Source organism: Hyperoodon ampullatus, assembly GCF_949752795.1.
Source record: "Hyperoodon ampullatus genome assembly, chromosome: 2".
In the NCBI taxonomy this organism is placed as follows: Eukaryota; Metazoa; Chordata; class Mammalia; order Artiodactyla; family Ziphiidae; genus Hyperoodon; species Hyperoodon ampullatus.
In genome coordinates, this window is record NC_136915.1 from 168,336,093 (window position 1) to 168,361,094 (window position 25,002).

The following is a 25,002-nucleotide window of genomic DNA, read 5'->3' on the forward strand; positions in this document are numbered from 1 at the left end:
GACACTTCAGGGACTTTCTGAGCAGTTTGTATGTCAATGGTACAAATATTTAAACCAAGGATTCTGCACAATTGGAGGGCAAGTGGATCCCTTTTACATGATAGCATTTAGAAAATACCTCACAGAACATGACATAAACTAATTATGCTTGGATGTGAGATTTGAAATAATATTTATGCCTTTAATTATAACACCTTATAACCTATATATCTTTGTGTGGTTCACCAAAAAATTCTCATACACAAAACCTCATTCCAGTTCAGACTCTACAGGCTAGATAAACAGGCATTACCGCACCATGCCGTTCTGCTCAGTGTAAAGGAATGTGAGGTCATTAAAAACGTTCCACATGTTTTCCTCTCTTTCTTACTTTAACCCTTCTCTAGCAACCTGCAGTATTTTTGGATCTTTAACTTTCTTTGTCTTTATTACTACAACCATTTTAAAGCCTTCACAAACAGAAGAGGCATTTATAGAGTTTTCATACAATTCAGTTTACTAAGGAGACCATTTCCTTAAAATCTCTTTGTTTTGAGGCAGGAGGAACTACAGAATGGGACAGTGATAACTCTCATTCACATGAATATGCACATAAAAATTTAATTGAGAAGTTTAATTTTGTTTAGTTTTAGAGAGCGACTTGGGTAGAATTTTGTGATTCTTTGAGATCTCACAATTCTCTCATTTCCACTTAAGGCTGCTTTACATTTCCGAGGGATTTCATTTTGCTAAAGACCAACGAAGTTTTCCTTCTTTAAAAAAAAAAAAAAAAAGTAACATCCTTTGACTCACAAAGGTCGAGAAAAGAAGATAGACACACAAAAAAGTACGTACTGTATGATTCCAAAGTTCAAGAACAGTTAGAACTCATCTACAGTGTAAGAAAGCAGGAGTGTTACCCTGGGTGTGGAGTGATAGGGGAGGGGGAGCAAGAGTGGGGCTTTTGGGTCCTAGTCAGGATCTGTTTCTTGAGCAGGATGCAGAATTCTTGACCCGTGGAAGCAAATCAGTGCTCTGGCATTTAAGATGTACTTTTCCCTCAAATAATGAACATTTAAAATAACACTCTACTTCACACACATTAAAGTTACCGTAAGTTTTGAAACTAGGGCACATGTTACTAATTTTCCACCAAAGCATCAATGGCCAAGGAGAGTGAACGTGGACCTCCAGGGGTCCATGGGCACAGGGTCCAAGTGTGAAATGCCTCTAGGTTTCATGTTTGGTTCTTAAAATGTTTCATAAAAAACTTTACATTCTATTTTGTATTAGCTGGGTTTGTTTGAATATGAGGGACAATGTTTTAAATTACTTACTAGTTAAGATACAAAACATTGTTTCTCATATTCAGACAAACCCTAATTAAATCTTCAAGTAAAATGAACCCTCTGGGCTAGTCACTTAAACCTCTTGGGGCCTCAATTTCTTCATTTAGAAACTGGACAAAATCATGAGTATCCAGTAGGTGGCTATTCTGTTCAAACACAGAATTGTGTGCCGCTTAGCCAGTAATACTTTTCTAATAAAACTGGATCCACTTTCTTGATTCTCTGATGGAGGACTTCTGGTGGTGTGAGCTACAGAGAAGAGGCCATCAAAATATGCTTGCTGTGGGGTGTTATATGTGTGTTTTCTTTAATGTACCGAACAAAACTCTGTTTCTTTGCCTATAGCCTGTCTAGAACAACCGCCTGTCGTAAACTTGCTATTTCTTTGTGCTGCTGTTACCTGGTATGTTTAAGCAATGAAACAGCTGCTGCATTTCAATAGACAAAGGCTTACAGTATGTCTGAGGGGAGGCATTTATTGCTGGCTTTAAATTTCTTAAACAATTCCATATGGAGACTTGAGTGGCAGAACGCTTAATGTAAACTTTCAAAGGAAACTGCCCACCAAATTCTGAACTTTATGAAAGTTGGCTGAAACATATTCTTTTTCAGAAGGCAGAGTAGTCACTCCCATTTCAAAGAGGAAAAGCCACAGCACCACTTTCAATAGTGATCGTCAACAAATAGAGGACCCGGTTTTAGGCATTTATTGGTTCTGGAGGAACAACTAGCTTTCTCACCCACAACCATTTATAGAAACAGCAGGGTTAAGTGGATGGAATTCAGAATAAGGAGTCAAAGTATTTGTTTTCTTGTTGTGATTCTATGATTAACTCTCTCACTTGAAGATCTCTTCACTTTAAATAAAAAAAAAGTCAACACATATGCATGACACAGTGCTGGGTGTTCACTGTGTTTCTGTTCCTTGTACTCAACAGGAATGAACAAATTCTTCTGGAATGAACAAAGAGGGCTCAGACGTTCTGTACAAATAAAATGCCATGAGAATATGAGTACATTTTAAAAAAGGGATTTGTATTTTTACATATGCATAATTACATATATAAATTTAAAATATATATTATATATATAAAACTATATACTCTTACATATATAGTAAAAAAGTGAATAAAATAATACCCAAAGAAAAGCAGTCATCCTAGATGTATAAAACTATTTTCTGGTAGATATGAAAAGTTAAATTCAAACAAAGATAACCATAACTTCATAAGAATCCAGCATTACATAATGTTTTTGCTTTCTCCTTATTCCTATTAATCTCTACTTCAAGGTTTGACCTTGGAGATCAGATCTTAATTGAAGTCTTCTTTCTCATGACTCTTTTGTGAGGTCTCCCTGGAGACAATTAGCAGAACTTTACTTCCATGGATAATACCCTGTAGGTGGGGCTTTCGCCATTTCATGAAGTGAGCACACCAGTGAGGAGTGAGGGCAATTACGTGTGTGTGTGTGTGTGTGTGTGTGTGTGTGTGTGTGTGTGTGTGTGTGTGTGTGTGTGTGTGTGTGTGTGTGTGTGTGTGTGTGTGTGTGTGTGTGTGTGTGTGTGTGTGTGTGTGTGTGTGTGTGTGTGTCTTGAGAAGGTGAAAGTAGGTTAGATCTGCAACAGGTTTTTTTTTTCCTTTTAACTAATTTATGTCAAGCCACTCCTCACAGCTATAGACAGGAAGTGCTATTTCCTGTGCTGATGATTTAATATAGTGCAGAGCAGAGCAGCGTTTGAACTGATGGCAGCACTAATGACTCTCAGTAAAACAGTGAGAAGATAAATGATACTTAATCAGGAAAATGTTTAAATAAGCAAGTGCCTGGATTCCATGGCAAAACAACCTGAACTCATTTAAGTGAAGTTAAGAGGGTAATTTAAAAAACAGACTATTTGCTTAGTACTTTATATTTTTCAAAATGGCATACAGTCACACTTATGATGTTCTCTGACAACTCTGTGGGGTAGTTCAGTGTTCTTAGTGTAGTTTTAGAGGTGACTGAGTTCAACTCAGAGGGGCCAAATGATTTGCTTCAGGTCACACAGCAGGCCATTGACCAAGCTTAAGTACATAATTTATAGTTTCCAATATATTTGCAATACATTGCTTACCTGCTGATGCTTCAAAGCATCCTACTAACCTTGTTTGAATAAATGGAATGTGTACAAAAATAGAGTGAGTTAAAAACAAGATTGCTCCTGTGACTGTTTGGGGCTTCTTAAAGTCAAGAAACTCATAGATCATGAACAACAAATGGATTGTCATACTTCGAATTTTGAAAGGAATCTTTATATATGGATAATGGCTATTTACAATTCTTAAGTAGGCAGCCATATTAGTTTCTTACAATTATACTTTTCATTGTACTTCCATATATGCTATCTTGTGGAACAAATCCCTAAGCCAGGTACTTTTTCTATGATTCATATTTCACATATGGAGGAAATAGGTAGAAAGAAGTTAAGGATTTGTCTTAGGTTAACAGAGTCTGTAGCAGAGCCAAGAATAGAATCCAGGTTTCTCCTAAATTCTAGTGTGGGGCTCTTGTCAGTACTTTACCATCTAATTTTTATTTGTTACAAGTAAATGCTCATAATATATCATTGATTTAAATAAGAAGGTGTCCTTAGAAGATAACTAGGAATAAAATCGTTGGTGTCTCACTTTTCAAGAGTCAGAAAAGCCTGCTATAAAACACCTCATTATAGCCTATCTTATCTAAAAGATAAGTTCTCAAACAAATTGTGATGTTATTTATACTTTAACAAAGTAGCTACCAAAAGGACCAAACCAGACCATGTAATTTAAGTATCATTTTCTGACTGCTATAAAAATAACCATGAAAAGGGAGAGATTCTATGCAATATAGAGCAACTGATGGCTAGTCTAGCAGGCACTTTGAGATCCGTGGCTCTATCATCTTTACCTTAGAAAAGAAAAGGTAACTGACTTTGTAGCCAAGGGGACAGGGCAAAAAGCCCTTTCCCATGTTAAAATAGCATTCCATAGTTTTTAGAAGGTGAAAATAATCATATTGCCATATTCAGTATGTGTGTATGCAGAAGAGTATAAATATCTTTTGCCTTTAATTTCAAAGTCTAGGAGCCAGGGTATCTGGTTTTATTGCTGGCTTTGCAACTAATTTATACCCTGACTAGAGTATTTTTGCTCTGCTTTTTTGTAAGCAAATTCACACCCTTCTAGAGGAGACAGCCAATAGGGAATACCACTGTACTGTATCTAGAAGTTTTATGTTTTCTTTCTTAAGTTCTCTTCCACTCGTCAGTCACTTACCACTTGTAATGGAAAATGATAAGCCTAGGTGATAGGTATTTCGACCATCCAGAAAATATCACAAAGAAGCTGAAGAGAATGTGAGCAATTTCCACACTAGGATGGGTTAGAGGTTAAAATGAGACAGTTTATAATTACTTACATTATTGATCATAAGATGCATTATCGTTTTTGGAATTAGGTCTCGGATACATTTGTTGATAATAGACATGTAGGAGTCTACGAGGTTGCGAATGGTCTCCACTTGCCTCTCCAACTGTGGGTCCATGGAAAAGTTTTCTGCTTGGCCATTCTCATCATTTTCAGTCTAACAGAAAGGAAAGTCAAACATGGATTATTTCACATGTATTCAGAAGAGAAAAATACCAGACATTATCAGATGAAAGACTTCTGTTTACTGAATTTGGAGTTGTACTACTAGATGGTAACATCTTTATCTTATCAAACAGCCATTAATTCTGAAAAGAGATCAGAACCATGTAGTTATTATTCTACCTTTAGCCTGCCACAATTGAGGAAAAGCAAGTATTGTAATTCTGAATGAATGTTTAGATGGATGACCAGATAAACAGTGCACCTAACAACATACCTCCAGAGAACAATCTAATCTTAAGCCATTTGCAAGCTGGCCAAAGAACTGAATCCAAACATATGATGCAGATGTACACTTCTGGGAGGCATCTCCAGGGATCCTATAGATTAGAAATAACCTTGGTGTTGTTCTGGAACTCCTAGGTCTGCTCTGGAATGGATCAGCACTTGGATCAGTCCAGATTTAAAACTAAATCTCCTAGTCCTGGCCTGGAGCCAAAATAAGAGATATAGGGGATAATTCATTTTTCCATGCTCTTGCTGGAATTTGTTATATAAATTCATGCTTCTGTCATCACTACTAAAGGCTGGCTCAACTGTGAAAAACTTACAATTTTAACTTCTAACTTGTTACTCTTTGAATAAAACAGAACACATTCATACACAAAGCATTTATTTCTGCAACATGAGAGAAGCATCTGTTTTCTATACTTTGTGACTTGAGTTAATTAATTTTGGCTTATCCACCAGAGGCTGGGCTGGAATGGCATCTTCATCATTAAGGACTGACCTATTGGCTTGGCATTGAAATCAATTTAGAACAAATGGTCTCCATTTCAAGTCAGGTTGAACCATCTAAGCCCCAGAACATGATACAAATATTGTTAGTGGTCTGGCTACTTTCTAGCTTTGGAAAGATTTAATTATGAATGCAAAAAATAAAAGGAAAATAATTTATTGCTTCCAATGTGGACATGGAGTACTTTTCTTTGGAAATGTACATGCTTTGATCTGCCGGGTTTTTAATCATCCAATCAGTTCTCGGCAAAGCACTGTGCTGAATCGCTTAAAGAGATCTATAAATAAGCATTAACTTTCTATCAATATGCATGTGTGAAAGGCATATTTGTAGGCCACAAAAATCAACAATAACAAAGGTAGAAATTAGTTCTAAACATTTATAAAGGCTTCTGTTGCTCTTCTAACACCTTAAAAATATTAAAATAATATGTGCTCACTCTAAAACACAGTGGTCACTTTCCAATCCTGAGAGTCTGGCCCCATACTTCAGGGTGACAACTGGAGGATATTTCTTTTTTTTTTTTAACATCTTTATTAGAGTATAATTGCTTTACAATGGCGTGTTAGTTTCTGCTTTATAACAAAGTGAATCAGCTATACTTATACATATGTCCCCATATCTCCTCCCTCTTGCGTCTCCCTCCCACCCTCCTTATCCCACCCCTCTAGGTGGTCACAAAGCACCGAGCTGATCTCCCTGTGCTATGTGGCTGCTTCCCACTAGCTATCTATTTTACATTTGGTAGTATATATAAGTCCATGCCACTCTCTCACTTCATCCCAGCTTACCCTTCCCCCCTCCCCGTATCCTCAAGTCCATTCTCTATGTGTGTATCTTTATTCCTGTCCTGTTCCTAGGTTCTTCAGAACCATTTCTTTCTTTAGATTCCACATATACGTGTTAATATATAATACTTGTTTTTCTCTTTCTGACTTACTTCACTCTGTGTGACAGACTCTAGGTCCATCCACCTCACTACAAATAACTCAATTTCGTTTCTTTATATGGCTGAGTAATATTCCATAGTATATATGTGCCACATCTTCTTTATCCATTCATCTGTCGATGGACACTTAGGTTGCTTCCATGTCCTGGCTGTTGTAAATAGAGCTGCAATGAACACTGTGGTACATGACTCTTTTTGAATTATGGTTTTCTCAGGATATATGCACAGTAGTGGGACTGCTGGGTCGTATGGTATTCTATTTTTAGTTTTTTAAGGAACCTCCATACTGTTCTCCATAGTGACTGTATCAATTTACATTCCCACCAACAGTGCCAGAGGGTTCCCTTTTCTCCACACCCTCTCCAGCATTTATTGTTTGTAGATTTTTTGAGGATGGCCATTCTGACTGGTGTGAGGTGATACCTCATTGTAGTTTTGATTTGCATTTCTCTAATGATTAGTGATGTTGAGCATTCTTTCATGTGTTTGTTGGCAATCTGCATATCTTCTTTGGACAAATGTCTATTTAGGTCTTCTGCCCATTTTTGGATTGGGTTGTTTGTTTTTTTGATATTGAGCTGTGTGAGCTGCTTGTAAATTTTGGAGATTAATCCTTTGTCAGTTGCTTCATTTGCAAATATTTTCTCCCATTCTGAGGGTTGTCTTTTTGTCTTGTTTATGGTTTCCTTCCCTGTGCAAAAGCTTTGAAGTTTCATTAGGTCCCATTTGTTTATTTTTGTTTTTATTTCCATTTTTCTAGGAGGTGGGTCAAAAAGGATCTTGCTGTGATTTATGTCAGAGTGTTCTGCCTATGGTTCCCTCTAAGAGTTTTATAGTGTCTGGCCTTACATTTAGGTCTTTAAACCATTTTGAGTTTTTTTTGTGTGTGTATGGTGTTAGGGAGTGTTCTAATTTCATTCTTTTACATGTAGCTGTCCAATTTTCCCAACACCACTCACTGAAGAGGCTGTCTTTTCTCCACTGTATATTCTTGCCTCCTTTATCAAAAATAAGGTGACCATATGTGCGTGGGTTTATCTCTGGACTTTCTATCCTGCTCCACTGATCTATATTTCTGTTTTTGTGCCAGTACCATACTGTGGAGGACATTTCTGAGGCATCTTACTGCTACTACAGCAAGAGAGAGGATTGGAAGTTTCAAAAATAACAGTTGTTTCCCTATACCATTTCTTTTTAAATGGTCTTTGGTCACTGAAAGAATTAAATCAGGTAGTTCCTTATTTTTATTATTAATTTGTAATATAAGCACAATAGGATCTGGGATAAATAGGTAAAAAGCTAAGGCCATAAAGTGGTAAAGTGATAGAGGGAAGGTCAGCCATGGCAGTGAAAAACCAATTGTTTTCCCAAACTTCTTTCCAGGGCATAAAAACCACTGCAGATTGTGTTCCATACTGAGCCCAAATTCTAAGAATCAGTGGTAACTGCGATGTTGTTTTAAGGGTATTGTATTTGAAAGTAAAACTTTAGGTTCAAATTCAGGCTTTATCATGTAGTGGTTGTGTGGCCACACCTCACTTATTTAATGTAACTGAGGCTCAGCTTCCCCATCTTTAAAATGGGAATACACTTCTCTGGAAAACTTGTGGAAGTTAAATGAGATAATGCATATGAAGTAACGTAGCTAAGGGCCTCGTGGGTGCTCAATAACGTTAGTTTCTTTCTTTCCTTTCTGAATATTCATGGAATGAGTTAGAGAGCCGCTTGACTCTCAACACACATTATGGAAATTTAAGTTGAAAAATCTGAGCACAAGACATTTTCAATTCCAACCATATAAAAATGGCAAACTGTATTTTTTTATACCACCATGTTTTCTGCAAGCTAGTCCCTTTGCCTGGAATCCCCTCCTCCCATCTGTGAAGATCTTTCATCTTTCAAAACCCAGCTCCACCATCACCTCTTCTAGACAAACTCCCGATGGCCCTCAGACCCTCCACCGCTCCCTGTACTGTACTTCATCTTTGTCTTGTACTACTGTTTATTATTTTATCCAGCCTAGTTTTATGCTTCTCCCCTATTAGACTCTGGGGTCTTGTTTCTCTCTCCCTTCTCAGCACCTAGAACAGAGCTTGATGCACCAGAGAAAGAGGAGAAGGAGGAGGAGCTGACACTACAAAAGGGTTTACCTAAATCAAGAAAGCTGCCTCGGGCTTCCCTGGTGGCGCAGTGGTTGAGGGTCCCGCCTGCCGATGCAGGGGACACAGGTTCGTGCCCTGGTCCGGGAAGATCCCACATGCCGTGGAGCGGCTCGGCCCGTGAGCCATGGCCGCTGAGCCTGCGCGTCCGGAGTCTGTGCTCCGCAACGGGAGAGGCCACAACAGTGAGAGACCCATGTACCACAAAAAAAAAAAAAAAGAAAGAAAGAAAGAAAGCTGCCTCAGTGCATTTCAGGATCTCCAAGAGTGCCTACTTGTTACAAAAATTGGAGATGAGAGAAACTGCAAGTTGATGAGTGAGGATCCACTACTACTTGATCATAGTGAGGATGATAAAATGATGATGAAATTATGTATATAAGTGAGAACACATGACCTACAGCTTTGTAATGAAAACATCTTTTACATAAAGCAATATAAACCTCCATAATGGATAAAGTACAATTCAGTTTGTCTCTCTGATCTGAAACATACTGGGATTTTGCTGTTGTATTTAACAGGGGGTGATGGCATTTCAGCATCAACATACTACCTCTCCCAGGAACATTTATTGAGCACTTACTGTGTTCTAGGTACTGTGATAAGCACTTTACATAGAAGATCCACACCACAACCTTAGGAGGTGGGTACCATTGTTATTGTCAGCTTAAGAGCATGCTGAGACTCTGAGAGCTGAAACGTTTTCAAAAAGTGTAAGATGAATATAATGTGAATCCAATTTCTGGTTTTCCTTAGGTATAAAAAAATCAAGAAGTATTATGAAACAGGGGAAAATCTATAATATATCAAGTTAGCTTCACAGATAAAATAATAAATGTAAAAAGAGTTTCTAGGAAAAAGATGTCATTTTAAATACTGATATTTGTTAAAAAAAAAAAATGATTGTGCCAAAAGAGAAAACCAGAATAAACAGCATTTATTAAAAGAACCTCTAGGAACATGAAACACCAGGAAAATTATACCACCATTCTTATTTTCATATAGAAACACTGAATTTCCCCACTTCACACTATTCTTAACATTTAGCCTTGCTTTAATTTCTGCATATAAAAATATGCAAAAGACATTGACATTCACTTTCTGAAATCAGATGCAAATAATAAACAAAGCATTGGAGTGAATGGAGAACACTGAACGGTTTAATTCTCAACATTAAAAAAAGAAACGTTCCAGAATAACCAGTAAAACAATTAGAAATTCTCTTTAGTTTTTGGAAATACTAGTAGACACGCAGTCACATTCAAATCTTAACTACTCTGATAATACCATGGGCATTATGGGGACTCATAGAATTCAAAATGCAAATTTAATTTCTTTTCTGATTTTAGAAAGAAAGAAGGAGTAATTTCCCCTTCCAGTATGTCTAAGATGAATGGGGAAAATGTACATATGTGGAACTTTTCTTTTAACTGAGTAACTGCAGAGAGCAAATACTCCCTTTTCTCTAACTCCAGTCTTAAGCAAATTCTCTATCATTCTCTTTTCTGTATGAATACTGTGTATGACTATGTATTTTTTTCTTTGTTTAAACTATAGGATTGCAATAGGATTCTTTGCAGTCCAAGCACTGAAGTGACAGCTGTTTATCATTATCCTCATCAAGGGAATGTAAAATAAAAATAGTAATTTGTCTCTGATCTTTCAGGCAAAAAAGAATGGTCTGCAAACATTTAACCTTTTATGTGCAGGTTCATTGATGCTGTTTACAAAATGTGAATAATATTGTGAAAACCAGCTTTCTTCTGAAAAATAACAATGGACAGCCTTCCTATTGTAATTTTTTTCTAAATAGCTTTTGAGAAATCTAATGCAATTTAAACAATCAAAAATAGCAACTTAGCACTATAAATGTAAAATTGTTTATAAAAATTAATATTATTTGCACAGTATTCAAGAAACAGGCTGCTTTACAATTTTTTTTTTTTTTTTTTTTTTTTTTTTTTTTTTTTTTTTTTTGCGGTACGCGGGCCTCTCACCGTCGTGGCCTCTCCCGCTGCGGAGCAAAGGCTCGGGACGCACAGCCCCAGCGGCCATGACTCACGGGCCCAGCCGCTCCACGGCATGTGGGATCCTCCCGGACCAGGGCACGAACCCGTGTCCCCTGCATCGGCAGGCGGACTCTCAACCACTGCGCCACCAGGGAAGCCCCAAAATTTTAATTTAAAGGCTTTCTCCTAAAGACTTGAAACTTTAACAAGTAAAAGAATGATAGAGCCAAATCAGAAATAATTCCCATGATACCTCAAAGCATCCACTATAGAAGCTCTGGGCTTGATCAGGATATCTATTTTTCATATGTTTTGTTTCTGTCTCCTTCCTTTCCTTAAAGCTCTTACTTAGTTATGTCATAGGCTTCTTTGAGGATCATTGAAACCATCTAAATAAGGCTGGTGACTGCAACTCTTTAAAAGTGGAATAATAGAAATCCGAAGTATCCTGGCAATAATATGCACATAAACATACTATTGAACTAAAAGGGAGTTTGCTGCATCTCTTCTCAGCAGTGGAGAACTTTGGGAGTTAATCTACAGATCTACATAAGTGATTTTTCCAGATAACCAATGCTTGCCCCTTTCAAAGCATCTTATTATTGTTATACAATTCTCCACTCCCTTTAAAAAAAAGGGTAAAAAATATCATTTAACTTTTCTTAGTGAAGCAGGTTGTCATTCTGAAAATACTGTTTCCATGGTAATGCTGCTTTGAATTTTCTAGCCTCACAATATGGAGAATGTTTCACTAAGAGCCTTTCCCCACTCCCAGTCATTCACTTCTAATTTGCAGAGGCCAGAAAGGCAGGCAATGAAACTTATTAAAAAAAAAAAAAAAACAATGGGAGAAACATGCTCCAGGAAGCCTTTGAGGATAGTCTAGGCTACAGTCTGGTACTTTGAGGCAGGTATTTCATTATTATTTCAACATAATAAGTTCATATTTATGAACTTATCTGTTCTCTGGAGAATGCTAATATACAGTCTCACTATAGATTATAAAATAGTATGTGATTCAGTGTTACATTGCTTAGTGGAGTTTATAGGTGCTGTAAGAATTCAGAGAAGCAGATCAGGGAGGCTGGGATGGGGAGTTAAAATGGTCCCACTCTAATGATTTAACTTTACTTCACAGCATTCACTAATAATTGAGAAATCTAATGCAATTAGATTAAGGGAGAGAGAGATGAGTCAAAAAATAATCCATCTTCATCATCTCTATTCTATCACAGGTCTTGCCATCCCTCCTCTGTTGGTAGACCAAATATAAATTTGGGAAGCCTCCTCTCCCCACTCTCAGTCCTGGTGGTTAGATGGGACCTCACTGATAGGGCCAAGTCCCCCAAATACCCATTTGGCCTAGCCTCTGCGATGACAGATGGCAACGTGACCAAGCAAAGCCAATCACAGCACATTTGTCAGAACTGTTAGGAAGGAGACGTTCCCTTTCAGTTAGGATGAAAACTTTTTAAGATGTAAGCCTGAGGGCTAGCCTGCCTCAGAGCGAAGAGGGGTCAAACCTGCCAGTGAATGAAGTCAACAGAGAGAACTGCATAGCTGAGACATGGAGGGGGCAGATATTTAAAGACATTATGGGAATGTCTGGATCCAGCTGGGACAGCTCTATCTACCTCTGGATTATGTAGTTATACCAGTCAGTAAATGGTTTTGTTATTTTTTAAAAGTTGAGTACACTTGAATTTAATTTCTGTTACTTATGCCCTAAAGAGTCCAAATGAATAAAACACTTAGATATTCATGATGTTCTCTCAGCCTAAAACTTTTTTCTTATACCTCCACCTGTTCGTCCTTCACGGTTTAGCACGAATGTAACACATCTTTGAATGCTGCAGCTAAAACACAACACCCTCTGAACATTCAGTTAGATTTTTTATCCTTTGTCTTGTATCTTTGTTAGGTATGTAAATGTCCATTTCCCTAACCAAAATGAAAGTTTCCTGAAGGCAGGGATCATAATGGTTGATGGCAAATCCACAAGAAAAAGGTGAAAGTTATAGGGCTAAAATGATGCTCAGATAATCCTTAGAGGATACCATTACTACACTGATGCATTCTTGTTACGTTACTACATATGCTAGTTAATGGGCTATATTTTTCATTTTTTCTTCAACCAAATTGGTAGACTGACTTCTACCATATGGAAACATTTCTACATTGAAAGTTATGATGAAAAAAAATCTCACTAAATGACAGTAAAATGTCAGATAGTTTTCAAACTGATTTACATTCACTGACCCATTTAATCCTACAGCAACCTTATGAAGTAGATATTATTATTATTGTTGTTATTTGCATTTTACAGATGAGGAGACTGAGAAGCAAACTCACTTGCTTAAAGTCGCTTAGTTAATAAGTAGTAGAGCGGGGATTCCATACAGATATTCCAATTGCAGAATATATTCTCTTAACTGCTATATAATATTACCTCTTCTCCATTCTTGATTAGGGTGGGGTTGATACTCACCCCCCCAACAAAAGTGATCTACAAATACCTTGAAATGAAAGATGTACTTCCAAATGCTACTAGGATGACCAAATATAGTCCTGTGAGAAATGCCTTATAGACGTAAAACAATTCTTCATGATGTTGGTCATGATGAAAGCCCTTCTGTGATTCAGAGTGTTTCTTTTGATGCTGCTAATTCTATAACGTCACTATCATCACAAATGTTTCATACCCAAGTAACCAAATATTACGATCACAAGAAAAATCTTAGTGGGTTCATTTGTAAGAAGATAATACCTGAAGACTAGGAACAAAAATGACCATCTCAAAAGAGTAATCTATGCTTTTGGAAGTCTACTTTTCTTATCTAAAATGCATAACCGCAGGGAAATTTCAAGTTATTACATCCATCATACCATTTGTTTAACAGATATTCTTAAAGCTCATTCATTTTAGAATCAGGGTATTAAGGGATTATAAGGTCTGTGCAATGAAACATTGGGTCTTGTTATAAAGACTGAAAGATGGACAAAGATGTGAAAGAAAAATCATAAATATTATAAAATAAAATCTATCTATTGTTTCATTCTTCAGAAATGTTTACATGGATGAGTACTGATGCATCATAGTAAAGTTAATAAAGTCCTAGAGAAAGCAGGGGCAATAAAATTCAAGTATTATGAAAACATTAATTTAGTTCTTCCTTATGAGGTAAATAATCTTAAAAGTTCAATATAAATACAGTATCACTTGCTTTACGTGCAAAAACATGTAAAAAAGAAACAAAAAAGAATGCAATGGATTACAAACACACAATGGTAAAACGCTTTAGGTAGAATCATTACTTCTTTCAAGAGTGTAGGGAAAAAAATGAAGCCTTTAAAGAAGCAGCTACAGTCAAGGGTTTTAAATTTGTCCAAGGTCCACTGTAGTTGATAAAGTTGTCAACCACAGAATTCTACTGCAGAATTCCCAAAGGCCTCAAGATAACTTTTTCATCCATCCCTACAAATGAGTTAGTGAATACACCTTGAGGGCCCAACAGCCTTACCAGATGATCCAGATAAAACATCTAAAAGCTGTTTTAGACAATTTAGATTCGTTTCTGTTAATATGAGAGATGAAAGTAAAATCAGAAGAAATTTGCCATGTTGAGATATTGCAAATTTCTTGTTTCCAACATTCAAAGGTAGAACATTTCTGGTGACAGCACTGGACCACATCTGTCTGGGTCATAAAATAGACAGCACATACATTGGAATTGGAAAGTTACTTCTAAAGTTGCCAAAAACAGAACTCCTGTCTTTGTAGATAGTCGTTCCCAATTAATACTCTAAAATGTAAGCAAGTTTGTCTCAATTTAGGCAAGATTTCAGTTTGCAATCTTACTTTCATATTGAAAGTAAGATTGATTGGACAAAGAGCTATATACCAGAAGTTATGACCATTGAGTCTGGAGTTTGTCTTTTGTTACTTCTCTCCATCCCTCTTCTGAAACTCTGTGTGTGTGTGTGTGTGTGTGTGTGTGTGTGTGTGTGTGTGTGTGTGTGTTGCCTACTTACCAATATGGAGGATGGAACACATATTTTTTAAAAAATGTACTTTGCTTTACCTTAATACTGATATTTGCTTCAGCTATCAAATTCTGTCTACTTTTCACAGAGTGGTGAAAGTTAAGAGAGACAAAATGACTTAAAGATCAGCAACTTACGGTTTCATTTATAATAAAAATGAAAACTCTTCTAAGGTAAATTTATGAAAAGGTGCAATTACTATTAGAAAAGTTCTATAGTATTTTAAAGTTTGTATACATGAGATTGTACTGAGGCCTGTGTTAATAAAATTTGTAAACATGACTTGAAGTATAAGAGAAAAATTGATGTGGTTCCTTAAAAACTTTCTTCCCCTAGACTGTTTTAAAAGTAGTTTAGGAGCAGATATCAGACTACAACCACTAACAGATGTTGATCAATCAATCTACAGTTCCAAATAGTGTTTTTTATGACCAGATCAAGTTGTTCCTTTACAGAATAACAAGGTAACTTTAGATTACAGATGTAAATATTGCTAAGAAAATGTACTAATGCATGTATTCACAGTTTCCCCCGAATTTCCTTTTCCTAACCATGGCTTCAAAATTCCTAGAAATGTTATTATTAGTGAGTACTATGATATTCCCTCTGCCAATTGTTTATGTCTACACAATCCATATAAACACCTTCAAAGTAAAACAGATATAATGATTTCTGAATTAAAGAGTTGTAGTTCAATAATGTATTAAAAACACAGACACAGTCACTTCTTTTAGCTCTGAAATGACCAGACAGTCAAGGAAGATATACACATTTGCTGATCAGAAGAGAAACACATAGCTTTATCTGCATCATTTCTAGGAAAACAGACCAAAAAAATAACTGTTGATAATTTTTAAATGCATTCACAGACACCACCTCAGTTGATTCCCAAAACAATCTTATGAGAGAGAAGTATGGGAAGGAATAAAGGAGGTGATCAAGTTAGACCACTTGGTTCTACCACTTACTAATTCTGTGTCCTTGGGCAGGTTAATTAATCTCTGGGTGCTTCAGTTTTCTGTCAAATAGAGTAATAATGGTACCTATTATCATTATTACCCTTCAAAGGGTTGTTGTGTGGATTAAATAAATTACTAGGGTAGAATTCAGAAGAGTGCCTGGCACATAATAAACCCTCAATAAATTTTTGCCATTATTATTCACTAAGGAAGAAGAAATTAAAGCACAGAGAGGGAAAAAGATGTACCTGAGATCATAAAGAGAGGAAGATCCAAATGGAACTCTGACCTAATTTTCCTTGTGTACATTTCATGATCTTTATATACCATTTCACTGCTTTTGCTCATTAGCAATACCTCAGTAAAACTGAGTATTAAGGGGCTTCCCTGGTGGGGCAGTGGTTGAGAGTCCACCTGCCGATGCAGGGGACACGGGTTCGTGCCCCGGTCCGGGAAGATCCCACATGCCGCAGAGCGGCTGGGCCCGTGAGCCATGGCCGCTCAGCCTGCGTGTCCAGAGCCTGTGTTCCGCAACGGGAGAGGCCACAACGGTGAGAGGCCCGCGTACCGCAAAAAAAAACAACAAAAAACCCCCCTGAGTATTAAAAGTGGAATTAAATAGAAAGTGAGAAATTTATTCATAATTAGAACTTTTTCCTACTCCTCCAACAGGTGATGGATACAGTGTTTTAACACTCCAAAGAAATAAAATACAGTGTCAACCAATAGAAATATAATGCAAGCCACATTTCTGTAGCCACATTAAAAAAAGTAAAGCAAAATAAGTGAAGTGCATTTGAACAATGTTTTATTTAACAAAATATATCCAAAATATTATCATTTTGACATATGTTTATGGGCTAAGTTGGATCTCCTCAAAATTCCTTTGTTGAAGTCCTAACTCCCAGTATCTCAGAATGGGACTGCATTTGGAGATAGTCTTTAAAGAGGTAGTTAAGTTACAATGAGACCTTTAGGGTATGCCTTCATCCAATATGACCGTTGTCTTTCTAAGGAGAGAAAATTTGGACATAGGGACACACAGAAGGAAGACCAGATGATAACAGAGGGAAGATGGCCACCTATAAGCCAGTAAGAAAGGCCTCAGATGAAACCAATTCTGCTGACACATTGAGCTCAGATTTCTACCTTCCAGAATTGTGAGAAAATAAATTTCTGTTGTTTAAGCCACCTAGTATGTGGTAGTTTGTTACGGCAGCCCCAGCAAACTGGTACAATGTATAATTAATATAAACATCACTAAATAGTTTCTCCCCTCCCTCCCTCCCTCCCTCCCTTCCTTCCTTCTTTCTTTCCTTCTTTCTTTCTTTCTTTTTCTGTTTTTTTTTCCACCTAGTCCTTGAAACCCAGTGTGTATTTTACACTTACAGCAATTTGGACTAGGCACAGTTCAAGTGCTCAGTAACCACAGTGGCTACCTCACTGGACAGTGTAGACACAAGTGTAGGTACATGGTATTATATTTTCCTAAATAAAGGTTTCTTTTTAAGTTCTAAAGAAATTCTGCTCATTTAGAAAATTTTATAAATGGTTACACATTAACAATCCTGTTCTTAAGTTCCAGTTCCACTGTTTTTTGTTTTTGTTTTTGCGGTACGCGGGCCTCTCACTGCTGTGGCCTCTCCCGTTGTGGAGCACAGGCTCCGGACGTGCAGGCTCAGCGGCCGTGGCTCACGGGCCCAGCCGCTCTGCGGCATGTGGGATCTTCCCGGACCGGGGCACGAACCCGTGTCCCCTGCATCGGCAGGCGGACTCTCAACCACTGCGCCACCAGGGAAGTCCCAGCTCCACTGTTAAACAATATTGCTGACTCATGCTGATAAAAATATTCACATTAGACTGATAGTCTCAGAATGGCTCCCTGATAAATCCTATGTTTCCTGGTTAAGTGTACAAAAGTTTAATTTCCTTTTGGTTACAGTGTCAAGTGAGACTTTGAGAGAGCATAAAATGGTCTCATTAAGGTAATCAGTTGTGCATTTAATTTTAACTTTTATTGAGATACCGTCAGTATGGGGATGGAGTTTAATGAGCATTTACAGCTTTAAGGTGACAAGAATAGAGAATAATATGCTTTACAGCTATCCACTTGAAATAATAAAGGTATTGGTATCACACTCAATTCTCATTCATCCATGAATGAGAATTTTCTAATCTGTGGATTTTCCAGATAGTCAGCTGGGATCTGATTTTAGTTTAATGACCATTTTGTTGCTCATGAATATCCTAATCTCAGAGCCAAGACTCTCCTTCTTCTCCAAATCAGAGAAATTTGTTAATCATCAGTGTTTCATTGAAAAATTTGTCAGAGAGCTAAGATTGAATTTACTAATTAAACTGATAATGGGAAAAGCCTGTGGAATTTTGTTTTCATCCAGGACTGTTTTAGTACATCTCAATGCATATCTACTGAAGGCTGATGTTAACTGGAATATAACCAAATGGTTTTTAAAGCCACTACTCTTGTGATAAACCCTACATTGCTAAGGACTATAACTACTCACACTCGGTGTTTGGTGGTTTTTACTCTTCTGTATGCACTCATCTACAGAATGTACAACTCACAGTTTTACTTGGAAACTGGCATAATCTTTAGGTAAAAACAGGTAAAATACAGAGCAGGATTTACATAACTTTCTAAAGTACTGTTTTTCAACTTGGGGTTTGTGGATATATTCCTGAGGAGAAATTTTTTTCAATGACAAAGTAAAAATTTTGTGTTTTTGCTTTACTATAATTAAAAAAAACTGCAATGATCTCAATGACTCCATTTTTTTTTTACCATTTCATGCATTAATATTTCAATTGGCATTTCTAAAAGATTAGGACTCCTCTTCAAAAAACATAACCATAGTACTACTGTCACCTCAAAAATATTTAACAAGAATTTCTTAACATCAGTGACTTTTTAAAATATCTATTTATTTGGGAAATTTTAAATACGTGTAAAAGTAGAGAGAGTAGAGAGAATAATATAAATTAACCTGGAGGTGCTCATTACTCAGCTTCAGTAATTCACCACATGCACATCCTTGTTCTATTTTCCTCAACTATTTTGAGGCAAACTCCAACATCATATAATTTTATCTGTAAATATGTCAGTGTGTATTCCTAAAAGAAAAGGACCTTAACAATCATAACCACAATACTATTATCATACCTAAAAATATTAATAATTTCTCAACATTACAAATATTCAGTGTTCACATTACATTTCCCCAGCTGTCTTTGAAAAAACATTTTTTAAGTTTATATCCAGCATAGAAGACTGTGAGATGGTTATCTATGTGATAACCTTCCCTCGACCATCAGAATTGATCTCTCCCTCCTACACATTTATTGCTTAAATGTTTCTTCTTCTTAAGAATTTACATTTTTTCCTATGAATTATTAATTGCTTTCTAGTAGGTCTTTTCCACTGTATTATAATTCATTGCACATGGTTAGTACTCTATAGTGTTTAATAAATGGAAATGGAATTTTTCTTCTCGTAGATTGAAGGGAAGGGTAAGAATAGAATGGGGGGAAGGATGAAATAAAGGTATTGGGCAGCTTCATCTGGTTGGTCTCAACGTTCTCCCAAAAAAAGAGGAGACATGCCTGCCTAGAGGCATGTGAGGGACTGATGTGAAGAAAGATCATATTTGGAGCAGGTACCACATTAGTCAACAAAGAGATGAGTAAAAGGAGGTGAAGGTCCTATAAGTGTTGGGTATCATAAATTTGCAAGGGACCATATTTTTGCAGCAAGTTTTCTTTTCCTAGGAGTTCACAGTTGGAAGGACAAAGAAAGCAGACAGCATAAAGGTCCAGCGTTGTTGACTGGTGCAGTGAGCTTCAAAATCACTAACGAACATTTAACATGGGAGGGTGGCAGGGGGATTGGGGTGGGGTGGGGAGGTGGGGTGTGTGGCCGAATGATGCCTCAGATGGCACTGAGATGATGAGCAGGGTGTGCAGGTGGAGGAGAAAACCTAAAGCAACCCGTCAGTCCAGGCTTTCAATCTGGCTGCGGAGAATAGCCTGGGATGATTTTGAAGAATATCCTTGACTGGGCCCCACCCACAGAGATTGTGATTTACTCGGTCTGGGATGAGGCCTGGAGCACCTGCGATTTTTTAATTGTCCTAGGTTGAAAACCCCTGCAGATGTAGATCTGGGAAAAGCAGAAGGGGTGAGGGGATTGAAGGTTCTATGGAGGATAGAGTACAGGATGAAGTAAAAATGCTATTTATGGTCTGATGCCTGAAACTTCCCAGGAAAAAGAAAGGTCTGACTTTACATAAAAGAAAGTATCTATGTTTTAAGATCCAAATGTGATCTCAGCTAGTTTCCACTGGACAGACGTCACCATTCCCTGACAGTCATAATTGGCACTGTGGTAGACAGAGGGTTGATGGTAAAGGAAAAGTTACCAAAAAAAAGTTATTTCAAAAAGAAAGTTGCCGATCCCAGAACAGGCCTGTAGGGTCTTTCTGAGCCTCAGTGAGACCAAGGAGAGACAAGTACTGAGAGGACACGGGATGCTCGGGAGATCCCATCATAGGCCACACCCAAGGTCAGCCGACTTAACAGATCTCAAGAGACCTCCTGTGGGAAGGCTTGGAGCAACTCTCTGACTTCAGCTGTAAAAATCAGGCAGAACCCTGGTTTTCTTAGTAGCCATTTGTGGCTCTCATTCATAAATCTGGCTAAGAGGTTTTTTAATTCATTTACCTTTCCTGCCAGCACCACCTTTGGGAACTAACGAGTTCCATAAGTTTATAACCCGCTATGTGAAGTAGATTTCCTTTCATTTACCCTAAACTTACTTCACTCTGTTTTAAAGAGTGCCCTCCTTGTTCTAAAAAGAAAAAGTAAATAAGACTGTAAGATGAGGACAGATTGACTGAAGTAACCAGGGGAGAAAAAGAGCTAGGTGTTATAAGGAACCGCAGACTACCTTAAATTCTTAGTATAGTTTTAAAAGGCAAAACGTGGCTGGAATGCATGACCAAGAGGGGAGCTGAGTGTGCCAAACAACAACGGCTCCATTGTTCTTAGTATGGTTAGACCCTTCCAGGGGTTCTGCAGCCTGCTCAAATGAAAGGGAGGACTTGAATGTTTAGCAGACATCAATAAAACGGATTAAAACACTGAAAGTGGACTCGGAAGAAAAATTAAACAAATTTGGATTTTTCAGGTTAGAGAAAAAAAGTCAGTCTATACCAAAATATCTAGGATACTACGTATAAAATGGAAAATAGTTGTCTGACCTTTCAATTACAAGACAAAGAGAAGGAGTCAAGGTGCATCAGATGGTTATCTAGCTTTGCCATAAGAAGGAACTTTCTGGCACTGGCAATTACACGTAAGATTAAAAAAACTGCGTGGTTTATTTTTCTTGAAAGTTCCTATTTCCAAAATGATTTGGGGTACATCTTGCCTTTATACCTGCCTCAATGGATTATAAAGACAGCTAAATAGATTTTTATTCAGAGGGATATGGCAATATTGGATTAGGCAAAGGTATGAAACCAATGAGGATATAAGCATCTTAGAAAAGAAAGGAATTTATGATTAAAATATTAATATGTATAATTTTTAAAACAAGGAAACAACAAATAATTCAAAAACATATTTAGTGGGCTGAATAGTAGACCAAAGTATCTGTTGCATTCTTTCCTCTAAGGTCTTAGTACAAAGTTGATTATAGGAAAGTCTTGTGTTTTAATGGAAAATAGGGCAAAGGTTATGTGTAACAAGAATCCAGTCATGTGGAGCTTGCAGAACGCAGGTTAGGCTCATAAAACTGCTCATTAAAATGCTCTGTTCTAAAGCAAAAGCAAATAAATGAGCTCAAGGAAAAGAGCCACAGAAATCGTCTAGAAATAGTTCCATGAAAGACTGTGAAAATAGTCCTCCCTAGTCATAAGAAATGTTCGGTTATTGCTTATACAAATAGCCACACTTAAAAGACTTTTAAATACCTTCCCTGCAATGCTGGTTTTTGACCTTCTGCCAAGAGCTACTTAATTTTTAAAAAAATTTTTCTGAATAGACTGTATGATGAACAAAAAATAAAAAGGCACACACACCAGAAGTTTTTAAAACAGCATGAGCAGAATAGTTTAGTATTAACCCCCATCCCCAAATTCTGTATTACATTTAGGAAATTTACAAGTTCTACACTGGTTTAAAACCCCTATCCCAAATTATAGAAATGAAGATCCTCCCAAATCTTGAAGATTTAAAGCACTACTGTTTTCTACACTTCACCATCTTATAGACTGAGGAATTTTAAATTAACAATAGTAACAGCTTGCTGGCAAAATAATGAACAGCAAGAGGACTTCTAAGAAGGCAGTTAGCCCCGAAGCAGTTCAGACAGACCATGTTTACACAATGGCTGGCTGGCCTATAAGACCTCAAAGCCAAAAACAACACAAACAGCCAGCAGTGCCATCAGTATAGAGGGAAGTGCACAACTTGATGCTTATTAAGTGTGTGTGTGTGGGGGGGTGTCCAGACGCCAATCTGATTTTTAATGTAAATTCAGTGATGCCCCAGGCTCTGTCTGAGTCACCAGAGATGCAACCTGGTGGAATCTCACCAGGCCAAATGATTAACCAGAGGGAGGCCGGCTCACTCAAAACAGACTGCTCCAGGGCCTCCCTGGTGGCGCAGTGGTTGAGAGTCCGCCTGCCGATGCAGGGGATACGGGTTCGTGCCCCGGTCTGGGAGGATCCCATATGCCGCGGAGCGGCTGGGCCCGTGAGCCATGGCTGCTGAGCCTGTGCATCCGGAGCCTGTGCTCCGCAACGGGAGAGGCCACAACAGTGAGAGGCCCGCGTACCACAAAAAAAAAAAAAAAAAAAAAAAAAAAAAAAAACAGACTGCTCCAGAAAGAAGCGCAAGTAGCGAGGCATGTGGTCTGTATTCACACCCGACTATTCTAACTGTAGCTTTGCTTTGCACCATTTCCATAGCCTGTTAGAGCCACGAGAAAGTCAACAGGAGCATGGAAATTTTGCCTGCTTTTTTTTTTTTTTAAGTAGAAGTAATTACCAATGGCAATATTCTCTTTTCACTTCAATTTATTTTATCGTAAGAAAAGCCATCAGGAGTTATGAGAAGCAATGCAACAAACTGAGAGAGGTTCCTTCTAAAAAGCAAGGCTGGATCACAACAGGCTTCCTTCCAACATTTACTCTGCTGTTTCAGTGTGTTTTGTTGTTGTCCTTGTTGCTGTTTTACTCTGTTGGGGAGGGAACTGACTGTGAGTCTTGCTGAGTTTTGGCTAAAATAAAAATACAGAGCTATTTTACACAGCTGAACCAAATTTCACATCCTGTGAGATGGCCTAGACATTTGATAAACACATCTTGGCAACAACAGCTCATCTCTTTAGAGTTAGCTATGAAAAGGGTATTTCCTAATTCACCCAGCCCTAAACAAAATCATCTGCTGTTCTTTTTCCCACTGGTCTCTAACACACCTTATTCTGGAATAATGCTTTCTTTTGCCTTAGTAGATTTTCAAAATCAGGCTTATTCTTCCCACAGTGGTAGTTTACATTTTTATACACACACATACCACAGGGACACACACACACTTGCACAAGTTAGCAAGATTAAAAGCCTCTCATTTTTTATTCTTGAAGCCCCAAAAGGGAAAGTGTTATTCATGTGCCAAGGAATACAGCCGTTCATTATTTTTCCTTTCTTTCTCACTGTATATCCTCCCAATAGGATTAAAAGCAGTCTGGGATGTGGAGTATTGAGGTAGAGGAAGAGAGAGAGGAGTGGGAGGGAGAAAAAGATGGCATTTTAATAGCCTCAACCATGCTGACTCAACACAGTAGGGACCTTGTGCTTCATACTCAAACTGCTTCCTTCCTTCTTAGCCTTGCACTTGGCCCCGTTCTACTGAAGCCATGCACTGATGTCTCTGGATAGAGCTGGGAGGGGAGACACCTAATAGATGGGCCTTCTGAGAATGAGGGAGGTTGGAGAGGCCTAGGAAACTATCATAACCTTATCTTTGATTTTTTTTATTTCAAAGACAACACAGACAGATGGAGAAATATTCTATGTTCTTGGATTGGAATAATCAATATTGTGACCATGACGATACTACCCAAAGCAATCTACAGATTCAGTGCAATCCCTATCAAACTACCAATGGCATTTTTCACAGAACTAGAACAAAAAATTTCACATTTTGTATGGAAACACAAAAGACCTCAAATAGCAAAAGCAATGTTGAGAAATGGAAATGGAGCTGGAGGAATCAGGCTCCCTGATTTCAGACTATACTACAAAGCTACAGTAACCAAGACAGTATGGTACTGGCATAAAAACAGAAATATAGATCAATGGAACATGATAGAAAGCCCAGAGATAGACCCACGCACATATGGTCACCTTACCTTTGATAAAGGAGGCAAGAATATCCAATATTCTTGCCTCCTTTATCAAAGGAGGCAAAGACAGAGGAGAAAAGACAGCCTCTTCAATAAGTGGTGCTGGGAAAATTGGACAGCTACATGTAAAAGAATGAAATTAGAATACTCCCTAACACCATACAGAAAAATAAACTCAAGGGCTTCCCTGGTGGCACAGTGGTTGGGAGTCCGCCTGCCAATGCAGGGGACATGGGTTCGAGCCCTGGTCTGGGAGGATCCTGCATGCCGCGGAGCAGCTGGGCCCGTGTGCCACGGCTGCTGAGCTTGCGCTCTGGAGCCTGCGTGCCACAACTACTGAAGCCCGTGTGCCACAGCTGTTGAAGCCCACGCGCCTAGAGCCCGTGCTCCACAATGGGAGACACTACCGCGATGAGAAGCCCACCCACTGCAACAAAGAGTGGCCCCCGCTCGCCGCAACTAGAGAGAGCCAGTGTGCAGCAACAAAGACCCAACTCAGCCAATAAATAAATAAATAAATAAATAAATAAATAAATAAATAAATAAACTCAAAATGGATTAAAGACCTAAAAGTAAGGCCAGATACTGTAAAACTCTTAGAGGAAAACATAGGCAGAACACTCTGACATAAACCTCAGCAAGATCTTTTTTGACCCACCTCCTAGAATAATGAGAATAAAAACAAAAATAAACAAATGGGACCTAATGAAACTTAAAAG

General features: G+C 37.9%; 1 protein-coding gene across 6 annotated transcripts in view; it reads right to left on the reverse strand.

The window, feature by feature from the left end:
• The window catches only part of DNM3 (dynamin 3), a gene marked incomplete at both ends in the record, with an annotated part of 593,219 nt that overhangs the window by 34,490 nt on the left and 533,727 nt on the right, over nucleotides 1-25,002 (reverse strand). For all 6 annotated transcript variants that reach the window (XM_079696529.1, XM_079696527.1, XM_079696525.1 and 3 more), the window contains one exon: nucleotides 4,770-4,934. In XM_079696529.1, coding sequence (XP_079552655.1) covers nucleotides 4,770-4,934 — 165 coding nt within the window. The remainder of the gene's footprint in view (nucleotides 1-4,769; nucleotides 4,935-25,002) is intronic.